The sequence below is a fragment of the Coturnix japonica genome, chromosome 18 (genome assembly GCF_001577835.2).
Source record: "Coturnix japonica isolate 7356 chromosome 18, Coturnix japonica 2.1, whole genome shotgun sequence".
Lineage (NCBI taxonomy): Eukaryota > Metazoa > Chordata > Aves > Galliformes > Phasianidae > Coturnix > Coturnix japonica.
Window position 1 is genome coordinate 3,985,673 of NC_029533.1, and position 20,506 is coordinate 4,006,178.

Genomic DNA, 20,506 nt, shown 5'->3' on the forward strand with positions numbered 1-20,506 from the left:
GCAGAGCTGGGAATCATATAATACAGATGTGTCCAAGGCAAGATCCTGTGTGAGTTCTCCATTGGGTTGGGTTTGTGTTTGGATCTCCATCTGGAAGCGCTGCCAAATTTGCTCTACCTTTTTTTTCCCCCTTCCTGTAGTACTTGTAGGAATGTGATAGCTTGGATACTCTCAATTATCTGGTAAACATGGCCTTTTAAGCCCAGGGGGAAAGGCAGGAGAATAAACAGATGAGGTATAAATACAAACACATCGTGACGTGCTAACTGTTGACTTTTATACAACCAGGACAAAATCTTGCCTCTTTTAATAATGGTTTTGGACTTGGGCTGAACAGCCTGTGTGTGCAGAGAGAGGGCTTTCAGAGCTGTGTGAACAAAAGATAGGTCTCAACTATGATCCAAGATTATCACAAACACCATAATTACTGAGCAACCTCAGGATCGTGAATCAAGCCATTGGCAATATCTGTTGCCATTTTGCTCTGTTTCTGTTCGCTCTATGGCTTCAGCCCATGTTTTCTGAACACTGCAGCAAATTATTCAAGCAAAAAAACCAGAAAAGAGTACAGTGGCTGACAGTTTAATCCTGCTGGGCCTGGCACCATATTCTTAAGCCAGGGTGGTTCTGATGTAATTTCATCTCCTCTTCTTGCAACTTTATCAAAGTCAAGCACTTCCTTACACACCCAGTCCTTAGGAGGAGAAGGAAAAGTGTAGTTTGCTATGTCTTTTTACATCACCCATAGTGTTTCTGCAGGGCCTAATGTATGTGCCTTACCAAGGAAGGTTTTTAATCAATAAAAGACGAACCACGTTCTCTTTTCATCTTTATTTAGGAAAATATCAATCAAAATGCTTGCAAAAATATAATGATTTAAGGTCTCTTAAACTTAGATGTGTCAAGGAAGAAAGTCAATTGATTGTTCTCAGGGCAGTGCAAACATTCAATGCCATGCCATGCACATTGGATGCAGGCTCTTGAACTCTCTAAAAGGCAGTTCTAGTGAAGGAGAGGCTCCTTGCTCTTCTTGTTCCTTTGTTGTTCGGTTCAAACCTGAGTGTTTTTCCAGGAATGCTGCTGTGTGGCAGCTGAGTCACCACAACCCAATACGTGCACTCGTGTACCCACAGCCATGCAGGGTTAACAAACTTTGCACCACTGCCCTTTACCTCCCATTTGCTGTGCGTTGGCAGCATATGCGGATGTGTGCAGATGTTTAACTACAGATTCAGAGACTTTGCCTTTTACTGACCTCTCCAAGCCCTGAATTACAAAGGGACTGCTGTAAGCCATGCACTCTCTTTCCTTATCCACTCTCTTAAACAGCAAACTTCCTTCCCAGAGTCTGCTCACAACTGGCAGCTCCTCATTTAGGTACTGGTTCAATCTTCATGTACTTCCCCATTCAGTGACTTCTCTCTTCACCATGGCAAAAAGCAGCAATGTTTCAAACCCACCTTCTAAATACACTTCCCAAATGTTTGCTACAGATGGGCTATGGTGGGGGCCAGCACAGGGCTGTGGTCAGAGCTGCTGTCAGGACGTACCAGATTCCATCTGCTGCTGCCTCTCCTGGAAGTACTTCCTCTGCTCCTGGATGGCCTGTTCCAGCAAGGGCACGTTCATCCCTTCCACACAGGTCAATATTCGGGCTTTTATCACAGGACTCTCACCTGGAAATACAGAGGAAGCTTCTGTAGGAAGAGAAAAAGAAGTAGAAGCACGAAGAAAGCTCCGTTCTGGCAGTGTACACTTCCAGGTGGCCAAATAACCATAGCCTGAGACCCTGCAGGAGGCTGCTCTGGTTGCATGCCTCCATGAGCAGCAGGTTAATTCATGACATGCTTCCTTCCCTCTGCCTTGTCAGCTGCCAAATGCCTACGGTTGGCACTGAGCTCCCTTTGCCAGGTGAAAGCAGGGCCCAGGATACCTCAATGCCAGCGCTACCCAGCATCCATCCACCCCATGGCTGCACTGAGCAGATTCAGCTTTTCATATCTGAAAAGCATCAGGGTTGGGTTTAAGCCAACCTCTGCAGGTAAGAAGGGGGGACAACAAAGCTGGGCATAAAAGAGGCTCAACACTGACTGTAACCAGCAGTTCATTGCTGGACTCAGGTGCTGCACAAGGGGCCAAGCCTTGTGGACACAACCAGCCTCTCAGCCTCCTGCCCTTCCACACCTACAAAACGGGGTCAACTTGCTCCTAGGCACTGACAACCAAAATAACATGCCTTTCTAAAGGAGCTTTGCAGCAGAGGCTTAGTAGGTGACTCACCAGATGCCACGTGCAGTGTGGCTTTCCACCCGTCACTGAGGGTTGAAAGGGCACAAATGTGAGTGTTCATTATCAGGTGTGGCCAGGACAACATTTGGGATTTGCTTCACAACCCCACAGCCCAACAAATGCCAGGCAAAGCTGCACTGTGCAGCTGAAGTAACACTCAGGGCAGCCCAGGGAAGGCCAGCAGGATGCCAACAGAGTGACAACAGCCCTGCATGACAAAGCCTGCCCATTTTCCTCATGCCCCATCTGTAAGGGCAGGGTGTAATTAAAGCCATTCAAAGATGGCAAAGACCAACCCAGCCAGCTCCCAACAAGGTGTTGCTGCAGTCAGCCACACTCAGAGCAAAGGCAATTGACCCTTGGTTTCATAAGCTGTGCTGCTCAGGCACTTCTGGCTTCTGAAGAAATCTGTGCCAGGGCACCAGGTTTCCATCAAGATAAGGGCACTGGTTCCTCAAACACAGGGCACTCAAACAGCATTGTGCATTTGCCAGCATTTTGCAAGGGGGGACTCATTTGATAAGAGCTGTAGCCATGGTATGGAGATGGATGCTGGAGCAGGGGTAGCAAAACAGCTTCCAGGGCTCCAAAGGTTCATTAGGCTCTCAGCACCAAGTGCCTGAACCCACTGGACAGAAATGATTAAAGCCAACCTTCCTTTACTCAGTAACTTGTGTATCCAGCCAAACGGAGACAGCATTTACCTTCCCTGTGTTCAGCTTCTCCCAGGACAACGTAGAGTGATCCCAGCTGGGCTTCAAATGGTTCCACCAGCGTGGTGTCGATGTGGACGTGGTGCTGGGCTGAGCCATGCTGAGTGCTGAGAATGGCTTTGGATCGGGCCAGGTCATAGCAGCTTAGCCTGGGAGCGATGGATTTGGGAGGTGCACAACTGAGATTGCAAACAAAGCCAGGGGGGCAGCAGGGGAGCAACCCAGCCTGCAAGGAGCCCACGATACCCTCCTCACCTGCCAAATGTCCTCAGTGCTTCCCCTTCTGGCATGGAGCTGTTGATCTCCCATGGGAAGTAGTACATCCCAGCGCTTGGCAGCATCTCATGCAACTACTGCTGGCTCTGCAAAAGCAGATCTGAGCTCCTGCCACCCAGTTCCTGAAGCAGAACCAGGTAACAGCATCCCCAAACTCCTCCTGTGCTCAGGTCCCCCATGCAAAGGGCTGGAGGAGCTCACTAGGTTCCCAATGAGCCCTGAGCATCCTCCACTGCAAGCAGAGTGGGCTGGCAAAGGGATGCAAAGCAGCTTCAGCACAGCTTTAGTTCTGCCCAAAGCTGCAGCCAGGCAGGTGGCTGTGTCCTGCACTGGTTCCTTTTGGCATTGTGTTCTCTCCTGTTTTCTTTCTAAGGTCCCTGGGTTCAGCATGCCATGCATCTATTTAATGCATTGCTTAATGCATGCACAACAAGTGCAGCATATTGCACAGAGATTTAACCATAAGCAAAGTAATGATGCCCACCTGCACATGCAGTGTGTTATGTGCACACTCAGTGTGCTATTTAATGCACAGCCAGCCCGCTGTATACAGAGTTAGTGCACCATTTAATGCAAGCTTAGCCTCAAACACCAAGAGCTCGTGCACTGCACACTCAGCTGCACAACTGCATGCACAGTTTAATGCACTCCTAGCACGTATGTTGCATGCACATTTAGAGCACGAAGCAATGCACACCCAGCCCGTTATAGCATGCAGGACATCTAATAGCATGCACTACATCTATCCAAAGCATGACTTAATGCACGCCCAGCCCCAGATGCAACACGCCGTTTGCACACCCAGCTGCAGCTGCACGCGTTTTATGCAACCGAACGCTCTCCCAGCTGCAGCACGACTTAAAGCAGCGTGCAATGCACGCCTAGCTGCACACTGCACGCACGATGTGATGCATGCAGTGCATGCAATGCAGCACGCAATGCTTTGCAGCCATGCACCGCACACTTACCGCCCGGCCGGCAGGGGGCGTGGTCACGTCGCGGGTGGTGACGTCACGGGGCGGGGCGTCGCTCGGGGTCGGTGGTGGCGGAGCCGGGTGGAGGTCGGGGCCGGAACGGAACGGAACGGAGCTGCCGTGATGATGATGAACGCGGATCTGCGCAGGGAGCGGGCCGCTGCCACCTTCCAGCCTGAGCTGCTCACACATATTTTGGATGGAGGAGCCGAGCGTACACGGCGCCGAAAGGAGATCGGTGAGGGGCGGCCCGGCCTGGCCCGGTTCGGTTCTGAGAGGAGAGGGGAGGAGGAGGAGGAATGTCGAGGGGCTCGTAGGGAATGGCTCGGGCTGCCGGGAGGGATTGGCAGGCCCAGCCTGCCCATGGGGGAGGGGTTCCCCGTTAGGGGTGGGGGGAGCGGTGCTGAGTGCCTGGGAGAATATAGCCCTGCTTGGGATTATTGGGGTCAGCCTGGAACAGGACCTGGGTCACTCTGAATTCCCTTTGTCAGGGTGAGAGGTGGCTCCTCACGCTCTGTGTTTAGCCCTATTCACTTGTCCTGTACTGTTCATAGCATCGCAGAATGGCCTGGGTTGAAAAGGCCCACAGTGCTCACCCAGTTTTAACCTCAGTGCTATGTACAAGGTCAGCAACCAGCAGCCCAGGCTGCCCAGAGCCACATCCAGCCTGGCCTTGAGCCCCTCCAGGGATGGGGCATCCACAGCCTCCTTGGGCAACCTGTTCAGTGCGTCACCACCCTCTGTGCGATAAACATCCTCCTGATATCCAACCTAAACCTCCCCTGTCTCAGTTTAAAACCATTCCCCCTTGTCCTGTCATCAGTTCATGTAAGCAGCCGTTCCCCCCTCCTGTTTATATGCTCCCTTCAAGTACTGGAAGGCCACAATGAGGTCACCCCAGAGCTGTTACCCAACAGCACGGTGTAACCCGCTCCTCTCCCCTCGTTCTCATAGCGTTTGGCACTCATAAAATGTCCCCGTTTCCTTCTCTGCCTCTGCCAGGGTGGGACTGTCGCAGGCTGCGGTTGCACAATTTCTGTGCCAAAGGGGATGGCAAAAATCCGTAGCCTCTGGGTAGCTCCATTCCCAGTCAGCACAGGGGGAACAAGAGCAGTGCCTTCCTTCAATGAGCCCGTGGTGATCAGATGTGTGTGAGGCAATCTGATCCTGCAGTGACGGGGCTGTGGGAGGGTGTCCTGCTGGTCTTACATCAGTGAATGAATCTCCTGTTGCATCCAGAATGTGCTCAGTTTAAAATGTGGCTTATGGGAGCACTGTACTCTTAAGTGTCCTGCTGCCCCAAATGCTTTGATTGCTTTGTGACTTCTTTCCAATTCCATTACCTTTTAACTGAGCCTTTTAAGTATCTCATTATGAGGTACAACAAGTGAAAAGCTGAACCATTCCATGTGCAGTTCATTAAGGACTGTGATAACTGAGTTTCTTTTCCTCATCTGTCCATCCCCAGAGGCCTTAGTGATTAATGACCCTGACTTCCAGCACGAGGACTTGAACTTCCTCTCCCGCAGCCAACGCTATGAACAAGCCATCAGGAAGAGCTCTCTGATGGTGATGAAGTTAAGAGAATATGGAATTGCAGACCCGGATGAGATCTACTGGTTTAAAAGGTACTTAGCTGTAGAATGTGCTTTGTGTCCTTGGTGATGGTATAATTCCATACTTTGGGGCTGCACTTTAGTTTTCTATATAGAAAAAAGAACTACACTAAAGCCTGTTGAATTCTGACTTCTATTGATATCAAATGAATACCTGTTGATTAGAATGTTGCCTTTTCCTAGATGTTTGGCTAGAGATACATCACTAAAAATTACACTCCTTTTGCTACCTATGGCGCAGGAGGTCAAAATTAGGGCTTGCAGCCTGAATTGCCAAAAGGCATAAAGGATACACTGAAATATTTCAGCTTTGAATGGATCTGGTGGGGCTGGAGCTTCTGAGGAAATCTCTTAAAGCTGTTTACTTCGCTTTGCACTTAGACCTAATAAAGCTGCATTACAAACATACTTGAAAATATTCCAAGACAGCTTGTAAGTTCTTGTTGTGCCTTTTCTGTCCTGTCTCTCTTTAAGCTCCTGGTGCTGTAGTGGCTCCCTTTGACCCAGAGGCTATTTATTGTATCTGACTTTTGTTTATCTGATAGCATTAGCCTTGGGTAAAGTTGATAAAAAAGAAAACTACCTTTACATCTGAGTTTCATTGCTTCCAGCTTGCAGGGAACTTGGTTCTGACGTGGTTCTGCCCTTAACTCTATTAAGCTTTTTTTGTTATAATCAAATAAACTGCTTAACAGAGAGATTGCACATCTCTACAACTCCACACGTGAGACCATGGCTGTATCCCCTGACACATTTCATAGCCAGTGTATGTTAAGTAACACACCTGAAGGATCTCAAGCCCTTTTGACTGGCTTTGTAGAAAAGCTGTCATTGGCCTCAGGATGTGAATATTGGGACTGGTTAATTGAGAGCACCTCGTTTGCTGTGGTTTTAGTTTCAAAACATTTAATCTGCTCTGACCTCAGTTATGAAAGGTTTGCTGGAGAACCTTGTAAGTGTTCCTTTGAAAACTGGTGTCAGCTGAAAATGATAGCAAGGAACTTCAGTGATTGTATTCAATTACAGATGGTGAAAGTTAATGATTAATTTTCTAGTAGACAGGAGTTTTCCTTTGGGAGGCAATAGGGAAGTTATTGGGTTATTTTTATAGGGAAATTTTAGGTCCAGCATACCAGCTGATGATTTCTGTGAAGCATACAGGATAAATACTGTCTTTTCTAAGTGTGGGTCAGACAGGCCTACCCCTGCTCCTTGCCCATTGTGAAGGTCTTTCCAAGCTCTTCTTTGAGAGTTACATGAAGAGCTACAAAAGCCAGAAAACTTTGCTTGCAGGTGTTGCTCTGAAGCAAATGATCCTGTTCTGTACCCTTGTTCTGCACTCTGAAAATGACTGGAATTGCTAGTTTAGCTTTGGAGTCACAGGAAAACAGACTTGGCTTACGCTGTACTCTGTCTGTAGGTAGATACTCCACTCCATCAGACTAATCTGTCAAATCTGAGTGCCTTTTACTGTGTGGGTGGCATTTGTTGCTGTGAAATTTGGCAAGACCTACATTGCCAAAGTAGGGTGTTACTACACATCCTCTTGTAAGTGGGTTTGGAACTGCAGTCTGCTTAGTGACTCAGTGATGTAGCAAATCTGACTTCAGACCAGCCAGGAGACCTTTGCTCACCGATCACATTGCTTGTGTTAGATGTAGCTATCCGTATTCAATATTGATGTAGCAAAGTAATTGAGTAGTTGCGCAGTTCAGCCTTTAGAGAACAAGCTTTATAGACAGTGGTGAGTGCTAAGTGGGAATGTAGAAACTGAGGGAGGAAGCAGTAAAAAAAATCCAAACAAAAAGAGAATCTGTCTGTCTTCCTTTTGCAGCCAGTCCTCTTTAGTTTGTCCTTTAGTGCCTTGCAGAAAACAGGATTCATTTTGACCATTAAAAGGCACATGAAGCAAATCCGAGCAGTTCAATCTGGACTAGCGAAGTGAGAAGTTTCTGCTGTAAATTAGGTAGCTTTGAGTTCTGCTTTCAGCTTTGTTAATGTAAGAAGCTGTTAAAGTTCTACAGGTTTGGTCAAAGAAATAGTATAACTTCCCAACATCAGGATGTTATGAGGTATCAGCTTGCAAAACACCTTTCTTTTTCTTCAGTCTGAGTAGGTGTTAGGTAAGCACAAGGCATCTGGCAATTGTGATTAAGTGTACTGATAAGAAATGGAAGTTGCTGCTGTCAATTCTAAGAAGATTTTTCTGGAGCATTGCCTTCAAAGAAGCTGTGTCTGACCTGATTTTCATGACCACAAAGCACATGCTGCACCTTTGCACAAGTTTTGTCAATGGTTTCTGAAAACATGCAAAGAACTCCTTCCCAGGTTACTCTAAAACAGTGTAATTTCAAAGTCAGCACGTTTTCTCCCTTTTGTCTTGTCCTTTTGGGCCTAAAGAATGGACGGTAGGTAAGTGTATTGTAGGCAGTGAGGAACAGTGCTGCTGTTGCTATACAGGTCCTGCAACAGAAGAAAAACTCACTGAGGAAGCTACAACAGCGCTGAGAATTATTCTTTCTCCTTGTTCTTGCAGCATCTGTAAGCCCTTGATCAACGTGGTAATCTCTGCTTTGTAAACAGATGCTCCTGCTGTAGGTAACAGAATGCTTTCTGGTAGGAAAAGTGTCTGCAATGATCCTAAAATGCTGTACCTGCATTCACACCACCTGAGAGCACAGTCAGTACATTAATAACCAATGATAGATTACTTGATGACACTGATTTTGCTCCTGGCTCATTTAGTAGCATCCCTTTAAAATTGTTATGTTGAAAGTGCAGCTCAGTGGTGCTGGTAAAGCTCTGTCCTGCTTTCTCACCTTAAGGCTAAGCTGTACAGTTCTCATAGGGATTCTTGAATTAATAATTTATTCTCTACTGCCAGGCAATCATTCCAGGCATGTTGGAATATCATGAATAATGATATCAGCCACAAATGTTACTGTAATTTGAAAAGCTATACATGGTATCTGCTGCTCTGTGCAGATCTGGTGGCAGCAAACTCTTACATGTGCTTCCTGGGCAGGTGTTGATACCCAACAATAGAAGGACACATTTCCCTCGCAGGTATCTTAAACAGGTTGAAGAGGTCTTATGTATAGGTACCCATGGAGAGCATGCATTAGTTTTCTCCCATCTTTGCGACCACATGGAATAAACATTCATTTACAGTCGATGGAAGATGGAAAAAAGTCCTGAGGCTCTGCAGAATGGTGAAGGGAAGGTGCTGTCATTTACTGCATGGCTTTTACACAGAGAAAAATTACAGCAGTTTTGCCCCTGGAACTATAACTTGCCTGCCATTGTGGCTATAAATCATGGCATCATTTGTTATGATGAAGCATATCTAGAATGTCTTATTTTGCTTACATTCCTTCCAGCATTAGCTTGTAGCAGTAATTTTAATTGAAGGGGTGAGGTCAGGCACTCACAGCTGATAGAAGCAGATACAGATAATAGAGAGCTCTTCAGAAAAGCACTTGGTTACCTAAGAAGCCTTCTTCCTTTTCACTACGTGGTGCTTCTGTGTGTTGAAATACAAACAGTGGCCTAGTTCTAGACCACTGGCTGTTGTGGGGTTGATTACCACCAAATCTGAGGGGTGGGAGAGAAAATTTGGTTTTCCTGTCCTGAATTTTAAGTTTCCAGTGCTTCTTTGAAGAGTAATACTGTTAGTTACACAGCAACAGCAGGAATCACAGGGTGAATGAAATGCCTGAGATAAACATTTGTTTCCCATTAGTGTTGCTTCCAATGCCTTCATGTTTGGAGGCTGCTTGTGGAATAAGGAGAAGTGGAAATAGCAAACATAACCTGTGTGATGCTGCAGCTGGAGAAAAGCCGTTCAGGATGGCGTTCTTGGTGAGACTGAGATCCAGATCCCTCTATTTCTCTCCTGTAGAACATGCTTGGGCAATTTCATTGAACCTCTCGGTCTGCACTTCAGCATGTTTCATAAAACCATAGAGACCCAAACGACTGATGCTCAGAAGAAGAAATGGCTGCCTCTGGTCCGTGGAGTCAAGATAATTGGCACCTACGCCCAAACCGAAATGGGACATGGTTAGTTCCTTCAGGGATCAGTGGGTAACCTCTTTTTGGTAACTCCAGTTTGTAAATTTATGATGCTCCCTAGATAAATCTGAAAGGGGAAAGGTGAAGTCGTTTGGTTAACCATTGTTTTCTGCCTGACAGCAGGACGGCTGTTTCATTTCTCATCGTAACAATCACAGGATTCGCTTTGGTCTTTTCCAGAAAGCACCTCTTAGCTGATCACTTACTTCATAGCTGTTTGCCTTTGTTTTAGTGTAAGGAGGTTGTACAAAGTCCTGAGACTGCATTGTAGTTGAAGTAGTTGGAACATATCAGTCAACAGTATTATAGGTTTTTTTGCCTAAGTTGAAGGCATGTACATTGCAGAGCTCTGCGTGCGTGCTCAGCCTGCAGGAACAAGTCAGACATAGACCTTCAGGTGCAGTGTAACGTGATGAGGATTGCATTTTGTGTCTGAAAGTAAGGTATGCTTTGCCCCAAGCAGTCTCCTTCCAGATGCTATTCTGTTGCAGCTGCATAGCTTCATGGAAAGATTTGGTTCCAAAGAAGAGTAACATCTTATTCCTACTATTGAGCAAAACTGCCTTCACTCCTTCAAATGGAAGAGCGCGTAATGGATAAGAACATGTTTTAGGCCAGAACGTGGAATTGTGGACATGAAATGCCAACAAGAATAGTTTCACAAACCATTATTGGTTCTTATGCTGGCATCTGAACCTGGAAAGCATGATATATACAAGTCTGGACAACAGCTGGATCCGGATGATCTGTTTGTTGGGTTACAGCCATTCATGCCAATGGAAATCTTCGTAGAAGATGCAATGGAGAAAATCCTTACCACTATTCTGCTCCAGAGAGGGAGTACAAAACCTAACTCAGCACAGGAAGCTGAATCAAAAGGATGACCAAAAAAAAGAAGCCCACTAATTTTATTTGCTTTTTCACACAACCTGCTTTGATTCAGACACACATCTATGCTGAAGTGATTGGGTTTACTTGCTGTTTCACATTAGATCATTGCACTCTCTTGCCTGGTGATGGTTTGATTTGCTTGCAGTTCTCGTGTTTGGTGGTAAAATGGCTATTTTGATACTTAATTGAACTAACCTGGTGACAGTATGGTGAAGTGAACACTTTCCATACTGAATAATGAAAATACATTATGTTTGGCATTCTTACTATGAATGCTGAAGATTTTCATCAGCAAAGCTTCTGCAGTAATTGTCACTAAGCTCTACTTGATTTAAACTTGATGTTTAGGAACTGGTGGTAGGGAGACAAGCCTCTGGGTTATTGAATCAAACCCCAGCCTGGACGGGTAGTTAGAACTTAGCGTGTGCCTTGGTAGCCTGCGTTGGTTTTAACATATTTCATAGTGAATAATTAATTTAAACAAAGTAAAACAGGAACACAAAGCACAGAGCTGAACACATAGCTGACAGATAAACTCACCTACAGTTGTTTAAAAGCTCTAAGGACATAACAACTTCATGTTCATGTGTGTTTAGAGATGGCACGAGTACACAGGTACTGATCCTGAATCTGCAGCCCAACTGTTCTAATGGTTTTCATTCTCTAGCATGCAGTATTGCCAGCCTTGCACATCAGGGACTAATGCTATTTAGTTTATTTCCTTTATAGTTGTAAGTTAGTAAGTAACTTCGAAAACAGTTGAATTTTGGGAGACTTCTCATGAATAAATGTAAATGAAATAATCTCCAGACAAATGGTTTGCTGTGGATTGGAGGAGACGAGAAGGAAGAGCGCTCCAAGTACTCAAAGCAAATAATACTTAAAAGATTCTATGAAGCCCTTACTATTTTTCTTATATCCAAAGGCCTAATGGACCATGTAACCACCTAACAGTGATGTCTGATGGAACTTGGAGGAAGAGTAGTTCTAGTAAGCCATGTTTACATGGGGAGGTGTTGAACTGTTGATTTCCAAGTCGAAAAACATTGGCTTTCTTGCCAAATTATGTTCACAACTTTGACTTGCACATGCAGAGCACTGTCTTTTTAAGAAAGCTGTTAAAAACTGTGAGAAGGAGAGATCATAGCTGGGATTTTAGGAGGTTAACACAGCATGCACTATGTGTATCTAATCTCTATTAAAAGGAGTTAGTACAGACTTTTAAGACTTCTTTTTCAGGAATGTCCCAGTAAAAACCTGGCTAATTGAACCAGATGAAGTGGGACTTTGGACACTTTGTGCCCTCAAACCATGAAAAAATTGGACTTTTCAGACAGAGATTTACTGCATCCAGTCTGACCACATCTTCAGCATCTGATGTTCTGACTCAGCCCAGTTTTAACTGAGTATGCTCCGCTTTCCAAGCCGTGCTGAGGATCTGGTCTTCCTTTATTGGTTTGGATTAGTAGCTTTCTCAATTGTACCAAGCATGAAATTATGTGCATGCTACAAATGCATTTTATATAAGATCAGAAAGAAATGAATTGCATCATGCTTATCTCAAAGTAAGCATGTTTTGTATCAGAAAGGACAGTGCTCTGGCTTTCTAAAATACACTTGCTGAATTCTGATTTTACACTGTTTTTTTCTTTTTGTCTTTTCCTCAATCTCCACCACGAATCTTCTCGCTTGCTTCCCTCCCATAACACTGCCTTCACACTCCCATCCCATGGCACCTTTTCACAGCTTTGTTCATCGTGGACGGCCTGAGCCTCTGGATCTTCATCTGGGCATGTTCCTCCCCACCCTTCTCACCCAGGCAACCCCAGAGCAGCAGGATCGCTTCTTCATGCCTGCCTGGAACCTGGAGATCATTGGCACTTATGCCCAGACTGAGATGGGCCATGGTACAGTACATTCAATACATGCTATTTTTAAGAATGGCTTTGTGTACGAAGCATTCCCCTGCCTGGGAAGAATTGTGTGTGTTTATCCCATGGTCTGTACACGTGTGGTTGTGGCTATGGGGAGAAGCGGACGGCTTGTGAACTTTTTAGTGGTCCATAATAGCACACACTGTTTGACCTTTTATCCCCTGTGATGGGAGAGATTGTAGTTGTAAGTAAAAGCATACAGAGTGCTCCTCTTGTGCCATTCAAACCAATAGAGACGATTTGTTAGAGCACCTTGTGTGACAGTGGTGATGTCACTTTGATGACATCTGTGCATTTCTAGGCTTACCATTCTTTCCAGTGTGATTTCTGCATTCCCCTAATAGTCAGTGTGAAGACCAAAGGAACAAAGCTTTCAGACACTGAACAAGATGCCAAAAGAGTAAGAGCTGTTTGCCACCTTGGGATTGACCTTGGATCAGAGAACATGTGGATGACTTGGTTCCAATGCTCATGTTTTGTGGGGTCCCCAGTTTTTTTTATCTGTTTCTAATGTGTTGTTGTTTTTTTTTTTAATTGGACCACAGAATCTTTTTATGTAGCCATATTAAGTAGATTTGTTCTTTATTGCTATTTGTTTGCTTTCAAGCTTTGAAATGGACTGTGACAACTCCAGCAGTATTGTGATTGCAGTACTTTTAATCCAGGTTTTAAAGGGATTTTGACACCTGAAAGTTGCAGATGGGAATTACCCTTTAAAAATGAGCAGGGTTCACCTTTGTACTGTAGGGCAGTGTAGAGGTGAAGCTCAAGACAGCTGCAAATCTGTGGAGAATCTCTTTGCAAGGTTTGGAGACTCTTTACCAGCAGAGGAAGTGTTAAGCTGCCCACGGAAGTCTACCATTAAGCTCTGTGCTTTGGAAACATGCAGATGCATCAAGGTGATGTCCTTTTTCTTCTTGAAGTTCTGGTGTCAAGTCACTGGCTCTGCTGTGCTTTGTCAGTCCAGACTGTCATGAGTTTTGCAGCTTATTCAGTTTAAAACATAGTCACAGTGATTTTCCACTAATGCAGAGACTGCTGTTTCTGAGACAGGATTGTGTGTTGTGGAGTAAAGGGTTGAAGGCAGAAGACAGACAGTCTGTACAATGAGTTGCTGAGTTATTTTGCAGTCTCTTTATTTAATTGCATCAGTAGCAGATGCATGCCGTTACTTGTCTCGGAGCTATGAATGATCTCATCTGGGACAAATTGCTCCATCAGGCGAGGAGGATGTAGGCCTGAGATGATGGGTGCTGCTTATTTCATCTTGTGGCTGAAAAGTGTATGTGTTCATTTTGCACTGAATCAGCCTGCAGTTTTAGTAAAGCCAGGTCATTGTAGTGAAGTGGATCTTGTTAATGACAAAGGGCTTCTGGTATGTAATAGGAAGAAGGTGTCAGATTGGAGGTGCTTGGAAACCAATCTCAGACCACTGAAACAATAATATATTTTCAGAGAATTGGCTTCAGATCCCAGAATATGGTCTGAATCTCATTTATTCTTCAATTATTTCATATTTAATCCTTCAGAAAGCCTAAATGTAAAGCTAAAATTTGACCATTGCTACTGGAGTTCAACTTTCCATTGTTTGGTTCAGTCCTTTTTTGTTTTCTGACTGACTTTCTGCCAAAATAACGTTTGCTTATTTTCAGGAACTCACCTTCGGGGTCTAGAAACTACAGCTACTTATGACCCAGCTACCCAGGAATTCATACTCAACAGCCCCACTGTGACCTCTATTAAGTGGTGGCCAGGTGGACGTAAGTGTATCTGTGTAAATCTAAAGGATATGTGGAAAACGTAGGGAGGTGATGACATATGTAGTATATCTACAGAATGGTGGTTGAAGCTCGGTCCAAGGAGCTGCCCTTTGCACTGGTAACAGATTTACCAGAGCTTACATAAACTTGTGATGATCTCTGTGCTCTGGATTATTGCTCTGAATCATTTGCGCTGTGTAGATGTGGTATATTTTTCTCTGCAGCATTAAATCTCTATCTGAGGTAGTCTATGGTTAGAGCTTCCTTGGCTTTACTGCCAGCTATTGTGGTCTTGGTGTTGTATAGCCTAAAGAATAAAAATTTGCAGCTTCCATTGGCATAGGCAACCTTGTTCATCTAGCTGTAGAATCTGGATCTTAGTCAGTGTTATTAATCTACTCTTATAACATGAAAAATGTTAATTTTGCATCCTGCTTTAATGGAAATTAAACTTTTTGTCTCCCACTCCTTCTGTAGTTGGAAAGACCTCGAACCACGCCATTGTTCTGGCTCAGCTCTACACTCAGGGTCAGTGCAAGGGACTGCATGCCTTCATTGTTCCTATACGGCAGCTGGGCACCCACGAACCTTTGCCAGGTAAAAAATTACCATAAGGATTTAGTGCTCATGGGATAACTTCATTTCTGTTTCTCTTTGGCTACATACAGCTGCGTGTGTGTTGTTAATGAACACAGCTTATTTCACCAGCTGGTTCTATCAAGTGGTAGATTATAGGCCACAGGACTTGAAACTTGTTTTACTTGTGTCGGAGCTGCCATTAACTTCCATGTCATGTTTTCAGTGTGAGGGTTACTCTGCAATTTGATTCTGTCCCCATGTTCACCAGGTTGGCATTCTGTGAGGCAGCACATGTTTCTGCTTCCTGGGAAGGGAAGAATATTAGTTGGAATTGAGGTGGATTATCTTTAGTGATAACAACCCCCAGTCACTATATAGTAGGAATGCCCTTTGTTTTAATTCTCTTTTTTTTTTTCCATGGAAGAAGAGATGAAGGTCCTACTTAGCTACTAATCCTTGCAGCATCAGGGCTTTCTTGAAGGTGTCTTAAACCTCCCGTGTAGCGTTCCTCTTTTGTAATGCAAATGGATTTATCTGTGGCAGGTATTACAGTAGGTGACATTGGACCCAAGTTTGGATATGATGAAATGGATAATGGCTACTTGAAAATGGACAACTTCAGAATTCCTCGGGAAAACATGCTGATGAAATACGCTCAGGTAAAGCAGTGAATTTCAGCAGATGCCATGAAGAAGTGATACTTGAAATACTGTTGTGTAGTTGTACAGTGTCTTAAAGCACTGCATGTTCTTAACTCTTTGTTTAGGTGGGTTGCTTGTAAAGTACTATTAGAGCTTAGAGCTTGAGATAAGAATGTGTAAAAGGGTGTTTAAAGCTTTAAAAATCAACAGGCTGTATATTTTTTTTTTTCGGTAGGTTGAACCAGATGGCACCTACGTGAAACCAGTCAGTGATAAGCTGACCTATGGGACCATGGTGTTCATCCGCTCTCTGATTGTAGGAGATTCAGCTCGCTCTCTGTCCCGGGCTTGTACCATTGCCATCCGCTACAGTGCAGTGAGGCACCAGTCTGAACTGAAGCCTGGGTAAGTGCAGTGAAATAAAAGAGCAGCTTGTTGTTGCACGGCCTGGGACGCTCTGATGCGAGATGGATGCAGCTTTTTCTGTTGAAGTGGAGTTGAATAGGACTTATGAGCAGTTTGCCAGCCACTGACATGCTATCTAACTCATTGATGTTTTGCTCCAGGGCACCAGAACCCCAGATTTTGGATTATCAGACCCAACAATACAAACTGTTTCCACTTCTGGCAACAGCGTATGCTTTTCATTTTGTGGGAGCCTACATAAAAGACACGTATCATCGTATTAGTGGAGACATCCATGAAGGAGATCTGAGTGAGCTGCCAGAGGTACTGCATTCTTTGGAAATCAGGGGGGTCTTATAAATAAAACAAGGTGGCGTTTTTCTGCAGACCTTAGTAGGAACGTGTGCAAGCTAAGAATGGAATATTAAAGTAACTAACCTGCTTTCCTTTTGTCCATCAGCTCCATGCGCTGACAGCAGGGTTGAAGGCATTCACTTCCTGGACTGCCAATGCTGGTATTGAGGAATGTCGAATGGCATGTGGTGGGCATGGCTACTCGCGTTGCAGTGGCATTCCTGACATCTATGTCACATTCACCCCATCCTGCACCTACGAAGGAGAAAACACAGTCATGATGCTGCAGACAGCTAGGTATGGTAGCTTTCATGCTGTGACTTTTTGGCCTTGGCATTAGGATATTTGCAGCTGAAGTGGTGAACAAAAGGAACACTCTGTATTACTATAGAACAGGACTCTCTTTTTGACAAATGCATGTACCCATGACTGTTCTTTGCTAGTCTGACCCCAGGTAAAATGATTTCTCTCTATTCAGTCAACTGAGAGTTGCTATTGTCTTTATTTTCAGATTCCTTGTCAAAAGTTACAACCAGGTTAGTTCTGGTCAGCGTGTTACTGGCATGGTCTCCTACCTTAATGATCTCTCCAGGCAACGTGTTCAGCCACAACATGTAGCTGGTAGGACTGAAACTGTGCGCCTTAATGATCCAGTCAGCTTGGTGGAGGCCTACAAAGCACGTGCAGCCCGGTGAGTTCATGCTTGATAGACTGAGCAAGGCCGTAAGAAATTTGGGTGTTATATGTTCTTATATGTTAGATTAAATCTGTATGAATTTGATGTATGTAATCTTGTTAAAGTGGTGTTATTTTATAACCAGTTGTTCTCTTCCTGGAATAGGCTTGTGGAAGCTGCAGCAAAGAATTTGCAAGCTGAACTGAACCACAGAAAGAGCAAAGAGGATGCCTGGAACAGAACTTCTGTTGACCTTGTGCGAGCATCTGAGGTGTGTGATGAGCTTGATAAACAGGGCTGTGACAGGACATCCCTTCATGAACCTAACTCACCTTCCTCTCGTCTCTTGTAGGCACACTGTCACTATGTAATAGTGAAGCTTTTCACAGCAAAGCTGTCTGAAGTCAGTAATGCAGATGTCCGCGCTGTCCTGACTGAGCTGTGCCTCTTGTATGCACTGTATGGCATCAGTAAGAATGCAGGGGACTTTTTGCAGGTTAGTGTCTTTCTCCAGTACTTTAAGTCTCTAGAGCCAGAGTTCTTGTTCACAAAGATGCTTCAAATGCAGAGCTGCACAAATATGTAGGCCTAAGGTTTTGACTGTTTGTTTTGATAAGGTCAGTAGTAATGCAGTTCTGATGGAAGGCTCTTATTAGGTTTCCCTTGTTTTCCACCAGAAGTAGAGTTGGATGATAAATGGTTGCTGTGTCAGGCATCTTTCTATGCTTGTACCTTGTGACAAATTGCCACTTGGATCAGTGAGCACTTGGGTGAGGGGGAATCTTGCATCTTAAGAACCACTGGATTTTTGGATGGGGGAAAGCTAACTTAGGTTCTGAGGGGGGAAGGTTCCTGTGACTTGCATACTGATGTGATAACCTGGTTGGTCTGTTTGCTTTTTTCCAAGGCGGGTATTTTGACAGATGCCCAAGTTACTCAGGTGAACCAGCGTGTGAAGGAACTCCTGGCTGTAATTCGCCCCAATGCAGTAGCACTGGTAGACTCCTTTGACTTCCATGATGTTCATCTTGGATCTGTGCTTGGCCGGTATGATGGCAACGTGTATGAGAACATGTTTGAATGGGCAAAGAAATCCCCACTGAACAAAACAGAGGTAAGGAAACCTTATTGATTGTTAGGTCACAAGTGTCCAGAGAAATAACTCAATTTAGTGTTACTAATTTTGATCTAGTTATTCCACTCAGGGTGGGGAGGTGCTAAAAGAAACTAAACTGTTAAAGAGCCAGCATCCCTCTTGCAACAGCCAAAACAGAACTGTAAATCCTGTCATAGTGGTCTTTAACTGACTCGATTTGATTTGGACAGGCTGCCTTCTAACAGAGAGTGTGCAATTATAGTTAAATCCCACCAGAGCTTGCTCAGTTTTCTTGTGCTTCTGAAGTCTGACAGACTTAAGATCTTCCTTATGGTCTGCTTAGGAGATATCTGCCAATTTTCATGTAATTAGTAATGCTAAAGAGTTGTCTGTGTGGATATAAAATAGCTTGCATTTTTTCCTTTCTTTCAAACAAGGTAGTGAAGAAACACTTGTTTGGAGCTTATATTCTCATCGTTATCCATTCAGGCACCCAAAGGGCTCAGGTGGCTGTTCTGAAATCCTCAAAGCGCCTCTGATTCAGGATTAGCTTTTCACATGTTGAAGAAAGCCATTCAAAGTGTGGGCCTGATCCTGCTCTGACCTCTCTCTCTCTCTTGCCTTCTTTACAGGTTCACGAGTCCTTCCACAAACACCTGAAGCCGATGCAATCCAAGCTGTGAACCTCCTGTTCCTTAAAGCACACACTTTTCTTGCCCTGAAAACTGGATGTTCGCATCCTTTCTTCAGGCACCTGAATCAAACCTTTCAAATCCTGGTAGCTGTAGGACAGTGAATCATTATAGCCTTTCTTTCCACTTTTATAAAACAGAAGAAGTGTTTGGGGAGAGTGCCTAGGGATCGATGCCTGTTTTTAAAGTGCAATTATAATGGTAAAATTAACCTTTTAAAATCTTGGGAAAGCTTTATGAAGTCATAAAGAGTTGCTTTTGTGAAGCTGATGGGTAGAGCAGTTACTGTCAACTGGAAGAGTAGCAGAATTTTACTACTGAGTAGTTAACAGCCCTCAGGCAATAGCTTGGAACCAGCAGTTGTTTTTCCCCACCCCTAAAAGCATCCATGTCCTGGTGCTTTGTTAGCACCAACTCTCCTTGTTTCACAATGGTTTCTGCTATCTAAAGCCTCCTGCATTGTTTTGTGCATAGGAATTCTGCCTGCAGCATTACTTCCCTCATGGAGCTGGGAGGTAATAGGCATTCATGGCAGTTCTGCTTCAGTCTTCATTCTAGAATTACACCTTGTGTTTCCAGCACATTTTCCTTTCACTGCCCTGCAGATGTTCCCTCTGTGCCCTCACTGTCACCTTATGCTTTGGTAGCAGGTAGAAGGAGAGGGACATCGATGCTGCTCTGAGGACAAAACAAGCAGTAGTAACCATTTAGGTGCTGATAATAGATTTCCTGCCCTTTTAACTGTTAATACTTTCATAACACGATCTCAAAGCACTTTACAAACGTTAATTATGCTGATTGATGTGTGTGGGGGGGGAAATAAACCCATGTATAGTGGTAGGAACTGCCAGTTTGAGATGGAACAAGGAAGCCAGTATTGGAGGGCAGAAACTGGTTGATTGGAGTCTTTGGGTCTTCAGATTGACCTGGGATGTTCTGCTTTTTAATGGTGTTCCTCAAGATAACAACAATCCCAGCTGTTGTATCCAGAGCTTTTTCCCTACTCATGCATTTCCAAGAGGCTGTCTCTGATTTGCTTTATTTTTTAAATATTAAATAGAAATATTCCAGACTCGCACAGCGCTGTTTGAATTAACAGAACCTCCTGGTGCCCAATGGGATCGAAATCACCGCTGTTCAATGCTGTTCAGGTTACCAAATGGGTTTATGCCTTCTGCTTATTGAGCAGATTGAGCTGGGTTGGGGTGGGGGTGGGGGGATGATGGAGGGGCAGGGAAAGGTTGGAAATGTGTTAATGAGAACAGTGCTGACTAACTATGTACAGCTATAATAAATGATGAAAACAAAGCGTTCTCAGTAAGTCTTTTGACTTTTGTGCCTTGCATTTGGTGGATCATCATAAAGCAATGAAGTGGGATGAGATGCTCCATAGATGGCCATATATTGTGTGGCAGCAGGAGGTTGGTAGTGGTAGAGCCCTCCCTGCTCCATCCCAGCGAGCAGATCCCAGTACGAGATGCCCCTGTGCCATCCTCAGGCCTTTCCCTGCAGCTGTAACTGCCATGGCAGCACAGC

General features: G+C 44.6%; 2 protein-coding genes across 3 annotated transcripts; one reads left to right on the top strand and one right to left on the bottom strand.

The window, feature by feature from the left end:
* Window positions 1-812: 812 nt before the first annotated feature.
* TEN1 (TEN1 subunit of CST complex) lies at window positions 813-4,325 on the bottom strand. Its single transcript, XM_015879610.2, has 5 exons — window positions 4,247-4,325; window positions 3,258-3,364; window positions 2,994-3,151; window positions 1,551-1,676; window positions 813-1,422 (listed from the first exon to the last, which is right to left on the bottom strand). The coding sequence occupies exons 2-5, from the start codon at window positions 3,341-3,343 to the stop codon at window positions 1,409-1,411; spliced, it is 384 nt and encodes a 127-aa protein (XP_015735096.1). The 5' UTR covers window positions 3,344-3,364; window positions 4,247-4,325; the 3' UTR covers window positions 813-1,408.
* On the top strand, window positions 4,293-20,048 carry ACOX1 (acyl-CoA oxidase 1). 2 transcript variants are annotated; one of them, XM_015879601.2, is made up of 14 exons: window positions 4,293-4,490; window positions 5,721-5,880; window positions 9,770-9,930; window positions 14,420-14,527; window positions 15,005-15,124; window positions 15,650-15,765; window positions 15,983-16,152; window positions 16,314-16,476; window positions 16,613-16,803; window positions 17,018-17,197; window positions 17,348-17,453; window positions 17,535-17,678; window positions 18,090-18,296; window positions 18,911-20,048. In XM_015879601.2, exons 1-14 carry the CDS (start codon window positions 4,376-4,378, stop codon window positions 18,959-18,961), a joined length of 1,992 nt encoding a protein of 663 aa, XP_015735087.1. In that variant the 5' UTR covers window positions 4,293-4,375; the 3' UTR covers window positions 18,962-20,048. The 2 variants fall into 2 exon arrangements, with proteins under 2 accessions (XP_015735087.1, XP_015735086.1); XM_015879600.2 differs by lacking the exon at window positions 9,770-9,930 and adding an exon at window positions 12,580-12,740.
* The last annotated feature ends 458 nt before the right edge of the window (window positions 20,049-20,506 follow it).